Consider the following 21,611-nt stretch of genomic DNA (forward strand, 5'->3'; position numbering starts at 1 on the left):
TAGTTCACGATCCAGTAAATGAAGGTTGTTCTTTGGCAGAGCTTCTATATATAATCACGACCACAACACATATGTTTATAAGGCAAATTTAAGCCAGAAGCTTTCCCTCACAAATTTTAACTGTTATATTAATACAAATTCATAATTTCATTTACCACTAAAGGCAGACATTTCCATGGCGAAACAGAGCAGATGATTAGTGGCACACTGCAACCTTATGCCATCTTTGAGACAACATAGCACAGGATTGTATTTAAGAAATGCAAAAGGCAATCTGGGATAAAAAGGAAGTGATCACTGAAAGCATAATGTGAACAGGAGACTATAAATAACACTCATAATAAAATTATGAAAATAGCAGTGGACAGCTTAACAAAAAGTAGTTAGGGTCACGGTAAAGTACATGTAACAAGACCAGGTCAATTCTGCAAAGCAGCTGTTTCATCTGCAAAAATGTCTGTGTTGAGATCTCGGAAAGCAATAGAATACCTGCACTACTGTCCTCCTTGACCACGGTAAACAGTTATATTCTTGATATGACAACAAGTGTAGAAAAGTGTATACTGTTCCATTCCAATAAGACTGACAAGTAATAAGGTCATTACATGAATACATCGTACAAGATAATGATAAAATACATCTAGACCAACCTTTTAGACACTGAAGTTACTATTTTCATATGACTACTGAGGAGAAACACGGCCCTACCCCAAAGATCTGACATAGTAGTTTTCTAATTTAGAAGGTGGTAAATGGGAATTAGTAACAACATCTAAGCCTTGGATCTGACTGGCCTTGCAGCAGAAATTCTGCTTGAGGAGAACTTGTAGGACTCAAATCTTTAGATGCAATTGGGGGAAAAAATTATCAACAGAAAGAATTCACAAATCTAATAAGACTTGGAAAGACATGGCTCTGGCTTGAGAGGTCCTTCTTTTTTACGAACTGTCATGTAAGCATTTTATAATGCCTGACTACATTCAGCAACCAATTAACAAAACTTTATAAATTACTGTTAGAGGGAAAATTGGAACAAGCAATATGAGCTTTTCTTCTGTGTGTGAAAGAGAGAGTGGTTTATAATTGACTCAGAATCCTGGAACACTCATCATCTTGACAGGCAGAGCTTGTTTTTAACTGAAGAACACCTTTTTTATATGTGTTTAATTTATATCTGTAACACATGTTCCACTATCTGGAAATCAGTCTCAGTGGCAAGTGCATATGTAAAATCCACATTGCGCAGATCACATTGTTCTTGTCCTCAGCTTTCTGAGCCATGTTTGGATTACACTCACAGAGCAACAAGGTTCAAGAAAAAGTTTAAGAAAAGCTCTCTGATTGCATTAATACAGTAACAACATTTGCAACAACTAATGCTACAGTTGACTGAAGGCTTTGGTACTATAATAAAACAAATCCATATGATAAGAAAAAAAAATAAATCATCATATTCACATAAAATGAACCCTCTCTATATATGACTCCTGAGTGAGCCAGGATCATTTTCCTGCCCTTGAGCTTTAAACACAATTCTAGATTACTTCTGAAAAGCTTGAAAGCATTTCTGAGTTAAGCCACACATTGTCACACACCATCTTGTTATATTAGAACCATGTAAGTGAACATCTTAGTGTACCCATATACTTACCGTAAATATGATATTGCCTAACCCTGCATATTTCTCTTATGGTGGGCCATTAAGCCGCGATTAAGTTCTTCCCTATCCTACCTGAGCAAGAACTTAAGCCATATCTAAAGTAAACCTAAAGAAAACAAGCAAAATATTTTTTCAGTATTTATGGGCTGCATGAATACATAATCTTTATATTATGAATAACAATGTGTTTTATATAATCTTCTTATATAAGGAAAGGTTTAAAAGCAAAAAGATATCCAACTGAGAAGCTACAAGATAAATTTCTATCTGCTCAGTGGTGGTTGTAAGGTTGGTTATTTCCGCCCCCAGCCCCCCCCCCCCCCCCCCGCCCCCCCCCCCCCCCGCCTCATTTTAAATAACTGGTTATAAACAGCTGAAAAAATGGAAGGCAAATGCTATCATGAGAAGTGCAAAATTTCTGATACTGCTTTGTTAATACATTTTGCTCTTGACCACTATTGGATCTGGGACACTTCTACAGAACAGGGAACTGCAAGTGTTTCAGTCTCTTGATTATGTGGTCATCAGCTACCAAGAAGAGTCCAAGCGACCTACAAGCAACTGCAAAGATAATTATTTCTATGTCATACACTCACAGGCCACGGAATAGTTCATCCGTATTTTACTAACAGCATCAATGCAAATAGCACATTACTTCACAAAGAGTAAGGTAAGCATATACCCTTAACGGTAACTGTTTGTAGAGCAGGTACAATTTTTTAAGCAACTTAACTTCCTCTTGTAGGATGTGATTTTCAGTACTTTTGCCAATTTCCCTCAAGATGATTTTATTTTGGAAATTTTAAGCTGTAACTGGCTGGCTTTTTCTAAAAATATGCCTTCGAAAATATATGGTCCTCCTCTGTTGTATTTTTCTGTCAGTCTTCCAAGCCAAGTATACATTTGGTCACCTTTTTCGTACACAGTACCAGCAGTCCCTTCATTGTCTGAAGAACAGACTTGGCCGTAATGCTGGGGATGTGCCTGTTACAAAGAAAGTACTCTTGCTGTTCCAGTGTTGATTCTGATTTGGTTAAATTTGTAAAAATACCTGTTTATATGTATAGATTATTAGCTTGCTATATATTCACTGCTTGGTTTTCTGAAAGGATCTTTCTAAAAGCATCTGAAGTTTGTACTTATTTCAGGCTGCAGGTGAGCAGGACTCTCACTGTAATTCAGCTCCTGGGTTGATCTGGGCAGTCTTGAATGTGGAGCTGAGCATGAGAACCTATAGCCAGGAAACCACCCTGCACAAGCTCTCATGGTTAACAACTGGAGGTTGGCAAGCAAAGGCAGGGCAATAGGGTTTCTGACCATCAACAGAAAAGGAGAATAGGAGAATGTCAAGGGGACTGCAAATCTGCAAAGGAGACACAGATGCTGCTGAGATCAAATTAGAATATGAAAAGTCTGAAGTTGCATGGACACGATATTACACAACAGGGAAGGCCAACAAAACAAAGCCCAGAAATGCAGCTAATGAGAGTTAAACTACGAGGAAAGTACCGTAAGGGGCTGGATAAAGAGACAAAAACAGTGGAAGAGTCCAGTACTGGGCAAATGAGTGAAAATTTGCACAGGAGGTTCTTAGATGTGTGTTCCTTTTCTCAGAGAGTCTGTTTAGAGGTGCTGATTTCCAGCTGTGCAGAACACGTAGGGCAACTGATGAGGTCATATAAAGGGCTATACATGGCCAAACTTAGAAAAACTGCACCTAGAAATAGCAGATAATCGTGTTATAAATTTTTTGGTAGCCCGGTTCCTCTTCTGTAGAATGGGAATCATCTTACTTTCCCTCTCAGATGGGTATTGCGAAGGCTGATTAATGCTTTTTAAAGCCCTCAAATACAGTTGTAGTGAAGATGAGAGAAAACAAGGAATACATTTTTAACTCTGTTTGAAAACTGTGGCACAAGTAAGGGCTGTGTACTGAAAAGTGAGGATAACACAAAATACCGAATAGCTCCGTACTCACTGGTCGCTGTTTATTCTATGCACTGAATGATACAGACATGTCATGGAAAAAAATTCAATGTGACTGTATAATTAAGAGTGTATTGAACTGTATATGCACAAGGAAACATAATTAAGTTTGCAAAGATTATATTTCACTTCTGGCATTTCCTAACTTTTGAACATTTGACTTTGCATCAAAGCAATGTACTTCAAACAGTTCTTTAATACAGCATGTGCACACAGGTGCCTGTCTGCACATACGTTAAATACAAACTAGTTATGTTCTCTCACACATACACTGCTATCAGCAATATTTTCTAGTTGAAGAACATAAAAACAACCCTCTTCCCTGTATGAAAGCACAACATCCCTTTTCCATGTTTCACCTTAGATTTGATTTGCTAGCTGCTCTCTCAATTTTTTACATCTATCCTTGCAGGGTTTTTATTATGGTGGTAGATGTTTGATTTTGATTGTGGGCATCCTGAAATAGAAGCTGTATCTTTTGAAGTTCTTCATAAGCTTCAGTATTAAAGAACTAAGAAGGAAGACAAACAACGTTCTTTTAGAATAGGTAATCTCTGCTTACATGATCCTGCAGCTGACTTGGGGATGTGTCCAGGAAAAAACCTGTGTGTACATAGCTACTGAATTCTTCATCTCGCATCTACATCTCAGCAACACTTGTCTTTCAAGTGTCATAACAGATTTGTAAGAATATGCTTTTAACAATAGAAAATCCATTCAAAATGAAATAAAATCAACATCTTTGTCAGTAAGAAGGTGAGGTCCTATAAACTCTTCCACAGTTCACTCAACAGCATGCACTAATCTTGGCAGCATGGAATTAGAGCTCTGGCGTGGCTTTTTCCTTGCAAAGCCTGCATGGCAGTAAGTATGCTTTCAGGAAAAGACCCTTTACCTACCAGAACAGAAATATGCAGTTAAGAAAAAAAATATCTTTCTCTTGCCAGCATTTTTTTTTCCTTCGGGGAAGAAAAAAAACCACCAACCCCAAGCAAAGAAGAATGCAACCTCTTGAAACTCCATTAATACGAGGCCTGACCTGCTCTCTAGGATATCCCTACCTTTTGCCAGAAGCTACAAATGTATACTCTAAAGTAAACAATGGAAAGGTTACTGAAGGTTAAGTACATTCACATACTTCAGAGTGAACAGCCAGCCCCCACGCTGGGAAGATAATTTACACAGCACGAACCTGGTGCCCCCGTTAGTCCAGGCTAGGGGCTGCTGACTGCGGCAGGCCCCCCCTGGGCGGGCACGGGGGGCACCTCTGTCTGTCCCCCCATCCACCCCTCTCGACCCCTTGCCCATCCATCTTCTGTGGGGATTCCCTGGCCGGCCTCATGACACGATCCATGACATCACCTGCCTGCTAATAATAGCACTTCAGTCAGCCACCCGCCAGCAGAGACGGATGGGTTTGGTTACAGATGCACTCACTGAATGGCTGTGTCGTGTGGTGCTGTGCCGTGTCCCCCCGCCCTGCCTTCCCCCTCCCCAAGTCTTGTTTCTCTGCTGCCAAGGAAACGCAGGGAACACACTCTTGGCTCGCTCTCGCTCCTTTTCCAACGCAGGCATACAATTTTACAGGTTGGCTGTAATGAAATCTCCGCTGACATCAAGGCCAGCTGCTGAGTGTTACTCGGGAGCATCTTTGGCTGTACCACTGTGGCCAGTGTGTTCATTCAGTATAGGATAAACACTCAGTCTGTAATTTTGAGAGTCAGGTGTACATAACCGCTTACTGCAGCTAAGCATTTACAGTGCCAGAGTACAGCAAGAAAAAAGAACTCCTTCATGCTGATGCTCTTTTGAAATTTGTTCTCTGGCACCCATTAGTGCTTAGCATAATGGCCCCCAAAATTCTTCTCAGTTTAGAATTTGCCACATAGATTTGTGCGTATTTTGGTCGAAACTATCAAACATGCATGACAGGAAGAGTGTTTTGTCTTTGCAGCCACTTCGAGAAAACATTAGAGTCCTAGAAGGATGCTTATGAAGACCTACAACGTCTCTCTCTCTCTCTAAAGGATTTTATATGCAGCAAAAGAGTGGCCAACAGCTGACATGGACCTGGGCACCTTATGAAGATCAGCTGATTTTTAAACTCTCATAGCATCAGCTGGTTAGAACTGGGCAAAACACAACACCCTGCCCTCTGAGGCAAGTCTCCCTGCTTTTTTATCAGAATTAACTTCAGCCCCAATACTGTAACTAGTTCTCTGTAAATCGATTTGGCTTCAACGTGGCTCTGCCTACACTGAGCTAACTGCACAACAGAGGCTAATGGTTAAAGCAAGGACCTTTGGAAGCCACTCTTTCTTTTTGTATGGGGCTCCTGTTCCCTCTGAATGCCAAAGAGTAACAGATTATCTAAAGTACATCTACATCTCTGCTGCTTTTGTGCAGTTAAAATGTTAATGTTGGTATATACTAAAGGAAAAGGAGCAAGAAAAAAAGCTGGCTATTAAAGAGAACAGGCTTGTACTCTGCAGCATCTATACCTCAGCGGGATTTCATGTACTAAAGCTGATACACACTGCGAAAGCCTTTCTCCACACAGAAGTGCAGTTCCATTCAGTAACACGAGCTCTTTTCTCGCCAACAAAACAAACCTTGAGATCTTTGCTTGCTTCCCCCTCTTCTAGTCTCTATGTCCTGCTGTGTTTTTATTTTAGAAAAATAGTTTCAGTTCTCGTCATAGACAGCTTGCTAGAATGTTATGATAAATTTAAACTTGGACTTTGTCATTTTCATCTGTAGCACCATGATGCAAAAGGACCCTGTAAAAGTGGTATGCCTGACACTTCTTTTGTTTCAGGTTTGCATATTTAAATAATGGTTCTTCATCCCAAAATGCATCCAATTTATAGTGATCATTCCCAAACCAAATACTGAGAGCAGTGTTGGAGAGAGAGGGGTAAGGGAGGAGAGAGCAAAACAAAAACCCCAAAATACTCCTGCATTTTTAGTACTGCTGTTTAGTTTTAGAAACAGATGAACTCTCTTCACCCTCCTTAACAAGCCTAACAGTTTCAGCTCCCCTTACCTGCCTTCTCAGGAAGTGACAGGCACATCCAACATCTTTATTTTTTTGCCGCAGCGCACATTCACAACACTCTGTACTCGTTTCAGACAGATAAACATTTGGACTATAGGCTTCACTTCTAGTACCAAGTGTTTTCCTGCATCTTCTAAATTTGCATTGCAAGTAACCTAGTTATTTTCTCTATTAAATAATCAGCACTGGGGTACCTGACAGCCCTAAGTGTTAACAAGGTGGAGGAAATTTAAGTTATTACACAGAGAGACGTACCTAGGAAGATCTTAACCAAACACTCCCCCAAATCCTTACACTGAATACATCAGGCTGAGAAAGGTTTACACCTCATTACTGTTATCTTTCTCTGTACTGACGAAGCACTATCATAAGAAATGATCTTGTAAAGGCCAGAACTGTATTATGTAATTATAAAGGTCGTTGCAATTTTCTAGTATCCATGATGGGATACTGGAGCCACACAGCCTACAAACCGCCTGCAGAGCCTGCTGGGTCCCTGACTTGCCACTTCCCATTTTCAGTCAGTGAACTGCACTAACAGAAATTAAGTTATTTAATACTTTCCTAAAATTGCCTTCTAATGGAGGAAACTGCTGTAAACATTCCAGGAATGATATTCTCTTGGCAATAACAGAAGATGATCTGCCTAACAGTAATTGCGAAGGTAGTTCACAATTTTGTCAAATTATTTTGTTGGTCAGAAAAGCCCAATAATCAGCAAATCAAAGGATTTTTTTCTTCTTCCATGGGTAGTCCAGAAGTCAACATCATACACCAGTACTACACTTCTTCCTATTTACTTAAAATATTTCTACTTAAGAAATTTCCTGGCTTGAATATCAATAATTACTATCAAGTCTTGAGAGTCTTAGGTTAAATGAATTTAGAAAGAAAACAGTACAGTTTCAAACACCACACCGTACGTGCAAAAAGAACAGCCAAAATAGAGCAATTCCAGTTCCAGTTTTTCAGATGGGAAGATAAAGACAGCGATGCTAATGACTTATCTGACATACAGGATTAGCAACAAAAGAACACAAAGCGTGCCTCCAAACTACGAGGTCTGGCGGTGGGGATACACCATACTCTCTCCATCTGCCACACATTCAACACGGGCTGTATCAGAGCAGTCATCTGAGACCCACTGATCAGTCCAGCATCTGCCATCCTGACTCCAACCGAAGCTTCACTGACCAGCAGTTCTGTAGAAAATGCAGCTTCAGAGTCACAGCAAGGGAAGTGCAAGTACCAGAAGCTGATCTTTAGACAAATGGACGCTCCTTTTAGTACTGGCTGCCTCCTGTCTTACAGTGCGTGCACATCTGTGCAGAATGCTGTTCTTTTTACCTTGACGTTGTAATTCTGAATATTAAGGGTATGCTGGCGCGCACGTCTTCACATCTTAGAGTGAGCAATGACAAACTAGACACATGACTGCGGGTGGCCCTTCAGAGGTAAATCAGATTTGACTCAGGAGCTAGCTCCAACTTTGAAAAGAAGATGCCAACAACGTATTTATCCCTGTCGTTTTTCCAGCATTAGCAAGACATGCTGCTAAATATATAAACTGCAACCTAGAATCTTTCGCATTCAAAAAATAGTGTAAGAGGCTGCAGATTTTTGACTTACCAGGAGATGGCGGCTGAATCTTAGGTTGTTTCTTAGTATCTCCAGTGCTGAAGACTTCTGGAGGGGGCTCCTCCCCTCGCTCGATCTTGCACTCGAAGGCAAACAGGTACTGAATGTATTGTTTTTTCAGGGAGCTGGCTGCGCTGCTCGAAGTGCCAACGTTCAAGGTAGTTGCCAGCTCACGCCACTTCTTGTTTTTATTAACCTAGCAAAATAAACGGCAGAATCATTGGTTTGCAGCAACATGGTTTAAGTCAGGAGACGAAAAAGAAAAAAAAAGCAAAAAAAAAGCAGAACTAATGCCTTAGTTTACTTTTTTTATTTTCCTCTTTTAACTAATGCTCATTACTCCCACACGCAGTAATGCATAGACGGCATTTACAGTTATAAAACCATTAAGGAACCTGCTGATAGCTACATAAAAAGCTTTGCTTGTGGAGAGTCTTCTGCACGGTTCATCTTTTAAATGCCTTGCGCTCTTCCCAGGGCCTATGCTCTTCAGTTAGCAATCCATCTCCAAGCACATTCACGCTTATTCTCCCCCTCTCTGACACCCACCCACACCCACCCTATTCTAACTAAAAAGCATCTTCTAAAAACTAATTTAGAAAGCAGTAACACTGCTAGTCTGCAATTTAAGTATTTGAGCACTGATATGAAAAATAAATTTTTCTCCAAAATAGCCACCAGCTGTCAAACAGTTCAGTCTGTAATTCCTGGTTCAAGTCCTTTCACTTTAGGGCATCTTGCAGGGACAGATCAATGATCCTTTGGCAAGGTGAGAGGCAGAGTGAAGCAAGGACCCTTAATTAATTAAGGCAGACTTCAAACACACAGGGCTAGTCCAGCAACACTCTGTATTACAGTGCTGACTGCACAGCTCTGCTGTGAGTCTTCTTTGCAGTGTAAGGCTGAGAATATTGAAATACTCTGTTCGTGAGTTCCTCAAACACAGCTGATCGGTAATAACAGCAAAGTTAATCTGTCATCCTGGACGACACCACTGGTTTGCTCAGCAGTACTGCTCACAGCAGCCAGGTTTTTTGCTGTAATACCTGATGCCCCAAAGTTCATTCAACCAGTTGTGCAACTGCTAGGGAGGGGAGGCAGCACCGAAATAAATGGGCTTTACACATCCGAGCATCTCAGCTTTTGTTGGGGAAGAATCCTGATTTCATGATGACTGCTACTTGCCCTGAGGCCTGAGATTTGAATGACTCCAATTTAACTTGTATAGCTACGAAGGTTATCATTAGCCACACCGTCTCGAAGCCTGCGTGCCGGCAAAGGAAACATTTCTTCATTTTTCTCAGTGTTTAGTAACACCTAACTGCTGTCAGTCAGAAAAGATCTTTTGAGGATAGCATTAACAGCAAGCAGGTTGGCATGGCTATGCTAAGTGTTTATAATTCTCTGGTACATCCTGCAAGAACCCAGGAGTTGAAGGAGATGAGATTTTCATAAACTGCCCCTTGTTGAGGCTTGAAATCCAGTTACACAGCCCTTTGTGCCTACTGACTTACAGCTAAGTGGTGCGTAAAGAACACATTGCATAATGCAAACAGAAACATTCATGCCTAAATGCCCAGTATATTGGCATTTAAAAGCAGACTGCCAACAGCTGGTCTGTTCATGTTGGGACCCCATCAACTGCAACTATTAAGACAGGGAATATGCACCAATGCTGCACAGCTTCACTCCCTGTCACTCTCCAGGCAGAATCATGAGATGTGGAGGACAGCACTTGCAGCAACAGCTTTTTAGGAGAGCATCACACAGATACGTTTAAATAAAGCGCAGCAAGCAAGGCTCTCCACCTCTCTATACCCCCAAACAGATAAACACAGTGATCATTCATGTGGGCACACCAGCAAAAACAGGAGCCTGTCAATTTTTACCAGTACTCAAGCACATGCATTTGGAACTGGAGCTCTTTCAAATATCAGTCTCAGTGAACAGCATCTATTCTTTGGCAATGCATAATGTCTGTCAGTGCAAGTCAGCACTGAGTGTCCCAAAATAAAACAGATTTCCATAATAAGCGAACATGAATGACTTTCTACAATATCTCATCCGCCTCCCACCTTGCTTAATTTTTGATGCTAAAAGTCATACTATGGGCACAATCACACTGTATGAGGCAGAGCAGCCGCACGATACGATTTACCTGTAATAAAGTTTCTGAGCTAAAAGTAATCACATCGTTATGATGCTGGAGGGCATGAGCAGATTACTAAAAATGTCAGGATAACATCTCTTACCTATATACAGCATTTAACAGCTGGCAAGGTGAACTATATTAGGTTTCTCTGCCTTCCTTTCACAACAGGAATAGCTAAATTCTCTGGACTTGAAGGGCCAATGATCTAATTCAGTAGTCAAATCCTGCGTTGTGAGTGGACCATTAAAAACAGCACTGAAAATGGCACTAACTGATGTCGGACATTTCTTTCTTGAACTAACCACACAGATTATTAAAATGTGCTCTCTTTCTGAAGATCCAATTTGTCTGCCATATTTTTGATCTCAATTTTTTTTAATAAATGTAAAATTATATCTATTTAAATAATAAATATTATCTATTTTATATTAAATATTGCATACACAAATTTATCTACATAGCTATGTTTAAGACTTCATCTTGCCAATCACTGAACACCCACCAATGTTCTTAAATCCATAGAAATTATGGGCCTCAGCACTCCACAGTAGCTTCTAGTACCTAGAAAAGTGATCCCTTCAATGCAAGGGATGATTTGTAGAAGTATCAGGCAAGGACAGATGACTCTGAATAGCAAATCCAAGGCTGCAAATGCTGACCATTTTCTCCTGCTTTCCCTTTTGATGGTGCTAGACAATGAAACATTTAGTTTTGGTCTGCGGTGGTCAGTCTTGCAGAACTCACAAGTGATTTCCAAACATCCCTTTGCAAAACTTCCAGTTAACTGGTGAGAACACAACCCAAAGCTTTGCTCTGTGACTTTGTTATTCTCAGCTCTTCCTGCTTTCATTTTCCTTCATCTCAATCAAGTAATTCACCTTCTCCTTGTAACTGTTATGTTTGTAAGGCAACCCAAAATATCCTGTAAGCATTTTCCAAACACAGGGAATGCACAGTGTATGTCTCAGAAACAAACGTACCATGCAGAGACACTCTGAGATGAAAGGTCTGGAATGAAGGACTTTGTTTCAAGAATGTATCTGCCACTTCTCTGGAGAGATTAACTGATTAGTCCTAGAGGCAGTATCCCTATCTGGGAAGGATGGATTTCAAAATCTCCTTTTTCCTTCAGTTCTGTCATCTGTTTCTTACTCCTAACTTTGATCCAATGGTCTCCTCCTCTTTTCTTCTCTTAGTGGCATTACTGGATTCCCCTGAACAGGTAACAATTTCATCTGTTTATAGAAATGGTCAATTTTGATCCAAACTCTATAGAGTTTTAGGGCAATTACACAGCCCAAAACGAACTCTAGACAAGTATTACAGCACAAAACTATTTCCTTCAACAACGTTGTCAGGGCTGAAAAAGTAACAATGTAACCAGCAGGAAATAATCTAGAAAAAAAAAAAAAGTGTTTTGCCTTTTCAAATGGTTCACTTGCAAGCACTTCTTCTCACCTGTGCTAAACCTCCAATCTCTTTGACGCAGACATAGAGCCTGAACAAGTCCAGGGGCTTCTTGCCCACAGCTGGCAGACTGGCCACAGGTGTGCCCCTCTCCTCCATAAACGTCAGGTACCGATCTACCCACATCTTGCGCTCCGGCTCATTTCCTAGCTCATAGACTTTAGTGATCTTCTCTCCAGTTGTGGTAGAGGAACTTGATTTCTAAATCGCAAGAAGAAAAAAAAAGAGTTGGGGGAAGGGTGGGAGGGGGAGGGAAAAGAAAGTAAGAAACTCACAACATTGAAAAAGAGAAGATGTCAAACAAACTAAAGCTATCACACAACAGTCAGGAATGAAGGCTACTAGTTCAGGCACAAACAGTACATTCTGTCCATATACGGAAAATTCAGCTTTTTAAATAAAGGGCCCAAACTCCCCATTTTCATATTTCTTTCACTGATCTGAACTTTGGATCCCAGAAGGCAAGTTTCTGATGTTGCCTCATGTCATTTTAAGAAGAGGTAGCTCTCACATAGTGCCTCTCATCCACTTATCTGGAAGTGATTTGCAAGCAGTAATTTGGGTAAAATTAAAACCGTTTGTCCCACACAAGTTTACATAATCCTAAAACCAAACCAAATGAACCTTCTCCTCTTTGACCCCCAGAAGGGGCTAGAAAACCTGAAAGTGCTCCTCCAGAACAGGAATTGCACAGAAGTAGCCTAAAGCATGGATCATGGCAAACTAGCACACTGAAGAGCGGTGCTCCCTTTAAGAGTCACAAATGGTTACACTTCACTATCTCTTCATACCACCACTAGCCAAAAAGCGAGGTGAACAAGAGTCCTGACAGTACGAGGAGACTGGTGGCAATACTCTGTGAACTGCCAATAATGCCTGTGAGTAGCTACCGCTGTCCTTCCTTGGAAGAGGGCAGAAGATAACGTCTCACATGTCCTCCCTTGCGAAGAGAACGTGTATTATGATCTGGGGAAAACCAGGGATGCACAGCCATCAGAACTGAACCACCACTGTGCAAAACGCAAAAGAGGTGGAAAGAGCAGAATTGTTTCTCATGTGGCAGAAATGCAGGAGCGAACCCATTTTCCTGCTGGGCTTCACAGTTAACGAAAGCTCATGCTATCTTGATGCCCTTTATGCGGAGATGGCATAAAGCACCGAGGCTGCTACACAAGCTCTAACTTCTCACCGTATCTTGACTGTGCAATGTAACCCTGTCAGCTGGGCTCTGTGCCATGTGCAGATGGACTATGCCTTATCCATCTGAGCTGCCTCTGACCTGATAGCAGAGAGGGGCTGCTGCTTCTGCAGGAAAACCCTCCTGCTTGCAGAAGGTGATGTCCTCAGCAGTGGAAGATGGGAACGGTTCAGAATTACACACAAGAAAAAGACTGATATAAAGCTTTGGGAAAGGAGCCAAATATATGAAGGGAAACATATCCTTTATGTCTGTATAGTAAAATCCTCAACTTTGTGGTTGATCGCAGCAGACACTTCTTTAAACTCATCTAGTCAATCACTCTTTCCCTCCCTTGCCTTCTCCTTACTTTGAACAGGAGACAGCACTATTCTGAATCAAACAGGACCTTATTTATAATTTAACATTCCTAAAGCAGACCCTAGCTGTACCTCACAGATGCTACAGAACCACCCACTCTGTCCATGTCCCCACACAGCGCTGGTGAGGACTGGCACTCGACACCACGAAAGATGCAGTGGGGTAGCATCCAACTGCCAATGATTTTAAAAGCACTGCCACCATTCATCTTGCATGTTAGCCTGGAAAATATGACAGGCTCTGTATCAGCCATTAGCTGAAACTTGGCAACACTGGAGGAGAGCCAGGAGGAAAGAGATAGGAAGCCAAGGGGGGTGACCCAGCAGTTCCATGAGCCATTGCTGTTCTTTCCAGTGAATTGATATTCATTTTAATTAAATAAATAGCCTCCTATAAAGTTTTCTGCCTTGTTTCCTGATACTGTAACTTCTTTGCAGTAGTCTTTCCTACAGACATGCATTATTACCTGCCGTACCTAGAAATGAGGAGCACTCAGGAATGTACTTGGGTCAGATTCAGTTGTGTTACAACTCCTACTGAAGTCAGAGTCAAGGCTGAATTTGTTTTACTAATACACTATGTGGCTTGCAGGAAAGTACTTACAACATGAGTCCTGCAGATTATGCAATGAAAGCACAAACTAACAGTGTAATGGCAACCAGTTTACTGAAAGCATCATTTGCTACGTATCTCGGTGTTTAAGGAAATCAGTTCAACTCTTTTCAACAAACGCATTTTTTCCAAAGATTCTTTTTGGCAGTGAGTGGGCAAGAGGGAATTAGGCAACCCATATTGCTACTAATCCAATTTTGTAGTGAGAACCGATACATGATCACATGGGCTTGGACAGCTGAATAAACTGGAGCCACCCCAGTACCAATGGCAGTAAGCACAAAGTTGCTTTACAGCTCATCAGCATTTATTTTAATCTTACTTTTATGATGCCAAAGAACTCTAATGAAAACAAAGGTGGGAAATTGCAGTTTTACCTGACAAATTTTGTATATGCATATATTCTAACAAATGAGGCAAGAAAATAGTTTATATTTCACTTTTATGGCAGCTCATGATGAAGAAAGTTCAGATTTACCAGTTTTACATTTTCATTTTTGTACGGTAAGATTCTCTTTTTCATATCAGATTCAGAGCAGAATGGAAACAGTTAAGAATTTTTCATTCTGGGTTTTTCTACTATACATCTCAAATGATGATGCTTTTCAGCAGTGTGGCAGCAGGCTCTAAAATGACAGTATAATCTGAAAACTTTTCACAGCTTACAGAAGGTAAGAAGTGTTTCTTACTGTGTGAGCTTTCAGGTTGTCATGCTTTGTAAAACGAGTGCAATTTTCTTCTAAAATGAAATGTTAACTTTAGAAGAATGCACTACAGGGAAGAATGCTATTCCTCAAGAGTAAAGAGCTTTTCCTCTTCTCTATTTTTATAAATGTAAACATATAAAAATGACAGATGTGTGCAAGCTAGTCTACACACAAACAAACTTCAATTCCACAAAGGCAGATTCAGCTGGAAGCCTAAATTTGCCTATAGGTAAATGTTAACCCTCAGAAAATACAGGCTTATTACAAAATTATCCCATTATCAGATTGTTAACTAAAATGAGTGCATGCCAGGCAACGCAGGAAGAATACCGAGCATGAGCTTTTCTTCTGTTAAGTTTGTTGGCAATTTTGGTGATAAAAGAATGCTACTTCAAGCCTGTGGCACATACCTTTACCAATGTAGTTATATTCTACTCTGCCCTCAATCCCTAGCACTCTTCTAGATGGCATGACTGGTTATGTTTAAATAGATGATTTAAAAATCCCCACCAAAGTATGTGGATATCAAAGCCAATTCCCATATCGTATCTTTTGAACACTATACTTTATTTTCAATACACCTACCCCCTGTTAAAACTGTATTATATACAGACCCTTGTACAGTGAGTGTGCAGAATCCTTCAGAGCAACACAAATTCCTGTAGGAGTTCTTTTCACATTAAGGCAGTGGGTAGTTGTTTCTGTACATATCTTTTAGCATCTGTATTTATAGAACTATCTACTGTTCACTTCCCCCACTTCAATAATGAATTTGCCAACATTACACTTATTAAATAGACCTATTCTACTACAGAACAACGTGCATACACAGGCAGCAAAAACTGCCAAAGTCCAATCCCTAGCAGGGGCTTTTACAGGACACAATCCTCTTGTCAAGATTTCCTCCTGAAGGACTCTGCAGACCCCTCACAGCTAGCACCACAGAGATACAGTACTATTCATGTGTATTCACTGTCACGTTCTCAAGTATCTATGGGCAGTGAACAGCATTTAATGGGGTTTTCATAAAATATTGTTTTATTCACATTGCAACAACCCTGCATAGTTCACACCCACACTTGAAATTTTTTTTCAAAGAATTTTAAAGCCACCTTGTCACTGTCAAGTACGTACACAACGTGCAAAATTAGTACAGCAGAAGTGTCCTGCTATTGATGCACACGAAGAGCCCTCAAAACATAATGTTCAGCAATTCCTTCTTCACGTTTTCTCATGCCTCACTTCCATATAAAACTGCTGAAAGAGAGGATCCACCTAGTAGGATCACAGGGATACTGGGAAGTGAATCACAGACCATTCACCCTTGCTTTTATCCTCTGCTGGAATACAGCAGTTGTAGCAAATGAAGCAGCTCTGGGATTTAATGAACAAATTCAGGCTGTTTTAAAGTGTAACGGAATGCCTGCAATCAATCGTTCCAGTCTATGTCAGGCTGCTGCTGAAGTCAATGAAGTTATCCAATACACTGGCCTTCACAGGTAAAAAGGGATCAGCTAATTTACAGCACTTATTTTTCTGCCATTCCAAAGCACTGTATTTATCCATATCTCTGTACCAAGAAGTTAACTGAAGCTAAAGACACAGCAGCATTTGGACAGAAGGGCATTCAGAAGAAACTGAAAGCACAAACTTTCTCCCATTTATTTTTTCCAACGCTATACTTTGGCATATTTACATGAAAAAAACCTCCACATGTTCACAGTGACTCTAGGATTTGTTATGCAGTGTATGCAATGAGCTCAGGAATGCATTACCATTTGGTAGCCTTGCAGAGAAAGAACTCTGTGTGTTAAGACAGCCTGTGGAATAACTCTCTTGCTTTCCTCCAGAAAACCACCCAAAGAAACGATACCCAAAACATTGCTACAAAGAAAGCTAAGGTGAGTTTTTGGAACCATGCTTTCAGAAATGCTGTTAAGAAAAAGATGAAACTTTGTGGGAACAGGTAACACCAGCTGCCTTCTGAGACTCAAAGTCGCTGCCAAATAAACATCAAAACATTCAGGTGGTACATTTCATGCCATGCTGCCCCTTTGCTCAGGGGATTCACTAGATGTCCCATTTTTGGATGGCAGATCTTTCCCCCTCCAATTGGCCTTCCTCTGTTTGCCCTGAGACATACTCTTCAACGTATCACTTTGTGAAAATTAAGTTCTTATCAAGAATTGTTGCTAATTTTAAGTGCACATTAACATTGGGAAAAACCCCTTTACATTCCTCACAAGAATATTTTTCAGGATTTTTCTACAGACAAATTATGATCATTATTACTTTCGGTAAAAAGAAAGAAAAGAGGAACAACATATATTTTTCTAATTCAAAAAAACAAAGCAAAAATGACCAAGTGGACATTTGCTCCCCGTAGGCAATATCAGCTTATGTCTTCATTCTCTTTTCTATATACGTATATAGATTTTCTATGTGTGTATCTATAGATAGATATATAATGAAATTAATTTTTAGCTCCATGCGTCTCTTGCTCAGGTTTTTCGTTACAACCTGTATGAGAATGACTAAACATTATTCATCTAAAAATAGTTTTCTAAAAACATACATGCATCAGTTTTTTCTACCCACAATCTGGGTTATTTCAAAATAACTGAATGAAGCAAATCAGAAGTAATTTCATTTTAGACTGTGCCCTGATAACCTAATGATTGTATTTCCAAATACACAATTCAAAATTAAAAATGTTTCAAAAATGCACAAGGCAGCTTTTTCATGGTGCTGAGTCTACAATTTAAACTTTGATGGATATTAGTTTCAATAGGGGAGAATTCTCATTTTGTTTTGTTTTTTTACTAAGTAATCCTAGCAATGACAAGTGCAGCAACCAGAGCGAAGTCAGTTGTGTGAAGGAGTTTGGGCCCAGGAACAGAAATGGAATTGTCCTTAACAACACAGTAGGCATGCTTGGAAGCTGATGCATTACAGGAAGGATGTTTTCTTCACAACAACTGCTGTATTACCAGACAGCACACTTGCATGATGCACGCAATTTTACTCTTTCTTATTTCAAAGTACTGTTGGGACAAATTTTGCCCTTGGATAAGCATGCTCAGGCCCCACTGAAGCCGGACAGTGGAACTTACAGTCATGTGTCCGAGAGCAGAATTTGCACCCAGTGTTATAAAGAAAGAAAACTGTTTAGTGGATAAATAATGAAGAAAAGGAATTTACAAAACAAACAAGCAAGCATTAAAATATAATTAATTACAAAAAAATAAACAAAAACCAAAAAAACCAGAGCCACTTACAGGGCTTGATGGAGTCTTTGGCCAGCCTGGGCTGCTAATGCTATCACTTTCATCTCCATGAAAGGAGGAGATGCTAGCAGAGCTTGGGGACATTGGGGAAGGGACTGGCAGGTTGCCTGGGGTTGGGGGCTGAGAAATACCCTGAGAGCTGTAGCTATCCTGTGGTAGAGGAATAAAAAAAAAATAATATGACAAAGGCAGGGCAAACTTTATTAAAAACAAAAAAAATACATCCAGTTTAACAGACTGACCAATTTTTATATATAAAATATATATAAACAGAGAGACACATACAGAAAACACACACATATATAAATATATTTATATATATAAATAAAAGGTATTAAAACGACATTGTTAATTAGTATAATTTGGAAAGTTTGCTGGATGCTTGGCTAAAGTCACTAAGCCACCATGCTTATTTCAAGCTCACATGGAATGCTAAGCATGGGTTTCCCCTTATGAAAGAAAGAAAAAAAACCAAGCTGTTCACCTTATTTTATCAAATAAGGCAGGAAAGCAAAATATTAAAGTATGTTGCTGCTGCTGAGGCGGCCAAAACAGGAAGCTATAACTGAAGGCAGAGAAAAATGGCTGCAAGTATTGAAACCAGGCAAGACCCTTCTTTCCCACCCACCTGGCACAGCCGAATCCCCACGCAACTTTTGGCTTGGGTTGCTTTGCCCCCGCAAGTTAAAATGCCGTAAGAACTAGTAACTTTCAGATCCATACAATGAAGGAAAAAAGAAAAAAAAAAAAAAAAAGAAAAAGAAACAAACAAAGAGATTGCACGTGAATGGAAAGGCATGCAGGAAAGAACAGAAGTGGGTAGGCCAAAACCAGAAGATGAAGGACAACACAGCAGACTTCTGCGGGCTGAACCAACACCACGTGCGGAGGTGGTAAATACCTTTGACTTGCTCTCAGGTTGGGGGGGTCCTTCTTCTTTGCCATCTGCTTTGAGAGGAAGGGGTAGTTTGGACTCACCGGGTGTCATCATATCTGCAAGACCCATAGGTGCTAATCAAAAACAGGAGAAACAGTTAAGCATGACTATGTTTGGCTTTGTAGGAAAAAACAACGCTTCCTGCTGCAAGATTGCGGCACCACGTGAAGCAGAGGTTATCCCACCTCTGTCCTGTTATTCTAGCATCCGGAAACCTGGAAACCTCTTCAGTTGAAATGAGGAAATAAGAGAATGAAATGTAAGAGAAGCACCATGCAATAACAACAACCACCACCACCACTTTACGGAGTAAAATTAATTGTTCATGCCTTCAACTGTCTCCACATTCAACCACTACCCCTTAACAGAACAGTCTATTTTAGTAACTACTGCACCTTCCCTTTAGCAACAGATGAATGTAAATTCAAACAATGTGCAATTTGCTTGCGATGTTGAATCTGAGAAACAGTCCACACTTCCCAGTTATGTCTGTATTAAGGTTGGTGTCCAGCAGATAATTCCTGCTCCTACTGATTTCAGTATGAATGGCTCTGCCACTGTGAGCCTTAAGTACAGAATTACAAGCTGTAAACTCTGCTCTGTTGGAGAACCGGCACTGAACTTCTTCCCCTCTGCCAAAATGAGGTGGGACTATAATGAACACGCAAATGTCTTTCTCTGGTAATGGCATGCAGTTGCTTCCCAGGGGTGTGAGGAGTTTAAGGGGTTTTTTTATTTGAAGATGCAAGTGCTAAGTGTAGTATTATTGCTGCAGAGCTGCTGGGTTCCTGGATTTCTAGAAAGATGCAAGAAGAAGCATTCAGATAAACAGACAGAAAATACTGGGCAGAGCAGATGCTAGGAGGTGCCATGACACTGAATCAATGCAAATAACCAGAAAACAACAGCAAGACACAAGGTGATTCTTTCCCTGCAGAAACCATGTGTATGGCATTTACGAAAAGGCTGGAGTAGCTTCCCTTTCTCTCCCTTTTTTCTCCCTCTCATGCCCTTCTTTCAAGGAAGATGTGAGATAAGAAAAACATAGGATAGAATAAGCTAAAAGGTAATAAAAAGGAAAAAATACATATCCCCAATTTACAAATTTCAAGAATCAGCAAAGCATCATTGTTTAAAAAAAATCATTAAAAAATCTGGTCATTACTAGACTAGCATGTCACTCTGCAAAATGACAATGCTGGCTTGCACTCGGCAGCAAGCACGCTGCATAGCAAGCCAAAGACAGGAGGGGAAAAAGAAGCTTTAAAAATACTTCACACATTGCCCACTACAAAATGATTATTGCACATATTCATGTATTACTATGTTTTAGAAAATAATTAGTTTTAATTACAGCAGTGAGAGCATGAGCAGGACTCTGGCGAATACGCTGGCAAGCTTTGCAGTGCTAATTTGCTAATATCTTTAGCATCACTGCAGGTTGAGACTATGCGTCTGCCAAAAAAACCTATCCAGCCATGTGCCATGTGAGTTTACAACTGTATGCTCAATATTCAGCTTTGAACTGCCGGTGTTTTTCATGGGCACATTTTCTTGTTTTTTCAAAGCACATTTGTAGCCCAATCAAGCCCTTAAAGTCATCACAACACATAAATCATAATTGAGATTAAAAAAAAAAAAAAAATTACTTGCAATACTTAAGACTTCAAGAATTGGAACAAAAAGCCTTTTTCAAGTGATGCAGCTGCAGAGAAAAATCTATTGGGATCAGCTAAAAATGCTGTTATTTTTATGTATGTGTGTGAAACCTCAACAAAACAGCCAAGCAATGAGATACTGGGAAGCCAGTATCCACTAAGCATTTGATTCGTATGCATTTTGCCCTTATACTCTGTTTGCTGCGTTGGGGCAGCTTGTGACCATTATGAAGTCAAGGATGGCAGCCTAACACGTTTAAGTTTTGATTTCCACAGTTTAAAATAAAGTTATTTTTGTTTTAGAAGTTTTAAAAAATATATGTAAAAAATGGTCAAATGTATGCCACAGTCTGGTCTCAAACTGGGATGCAGAACTGTTACACAAAATCCATTTTAACTGTTAACACATTTCATGCTGTGAAAGCCCTAAAAAAGAAGTCTTAGTTTTAGTTTCAAAGCAACCAAAGATGACCCTTCCCCTCTAAAGCAATTTTAGAGAGGTCAAACAAAGCAAAGCTAAGAATCATGCTTCTTCACCAGAATTCTGCATGGCTAAATCCTCTGCTTATACCTCACTGGGTATCTAGGTTGGCACATCCTGTTTCTATTACAAAGAATGCAGCAATTGTGCCCACTCCTGGTAGTCCCGTTTCCATCAGAATTCCTTTATAAAATTTCTTTTCCAGAAAGGTTTAACACCTCAACATAAAGGGCAAGCAACTCTAGTCTGCAAATTACCACACATATTCTGACTGTATTAATCATGTTTAGAAGTGTAAGAATACTGATTCATTTCAGCTTTTGAATATTTCTTGCTGGCATATGCAAATATAGCTATCAGGAGTTGGGAGACAAGTATGAAAAAAATAATAAAGTTTCCCAAATTCTGTT

The 21,611-nt window shown here is 40.1% G+C and overlaps 1 protein-coding gene across 15 annotated transcripts in view; it reads right to left on the reverse strand.

Annotated features, from left to right (window-relative positions):
* The window catches only part of ARID1B (AT-rich interaction domain 1B), a 335,994-nt gene that overhangs the window by 16,613 nt on the left and 297,770 nt on the right, over positions 1 to 21,611 (reverse strand). For 8 of the 15 annotated variants that reach the window (XM_055810912.1, XM_055810907.1, XM_055810906.1 and 5 more), the window contains 4 exons: positions 19,027 to 19,136; positions 18,117 to 18,275; positions 11,953 to 12,162; positions 8,334 to 8,538 (listed from right to left, as the gene is read on the reverse strand). In XM_055810912.1, coding sequence (XP_055666887.1) covers positions 8,334 to 8,538; positions 11,953 to 12,162; positions 18,117 to 18,275; positions 19,027 to 19,136 — 684 coding nt within the window. The remainder of the gene's footprint in view (positions 1 to 8,333; positions 8,539 to 11,952; positions 12,163 to 18,116; positions 18,276 to 19,026; positions 19,137 to 21,611) is intronic. The other 7 variants (XM_055810916.1, XM_055810915.1, XM_055810913.1 and 4 more) reach the window with 3 other exon arrangements.

Source organism: Falco peregrinus, chromosome 7, assembly GCF_023634155.1.
Source record: "Falco peregrinus isolate bFalPer1 chromosome 7, bFalPer1.pri, whole genome shotgun sequence".
In the NCBI taxonomy this organism is placed as follows: Eukaryota; Metazoa; Chordata; class Aves; order Falconiformes; family Falconidae; genus Falco; species Falco peregrinus.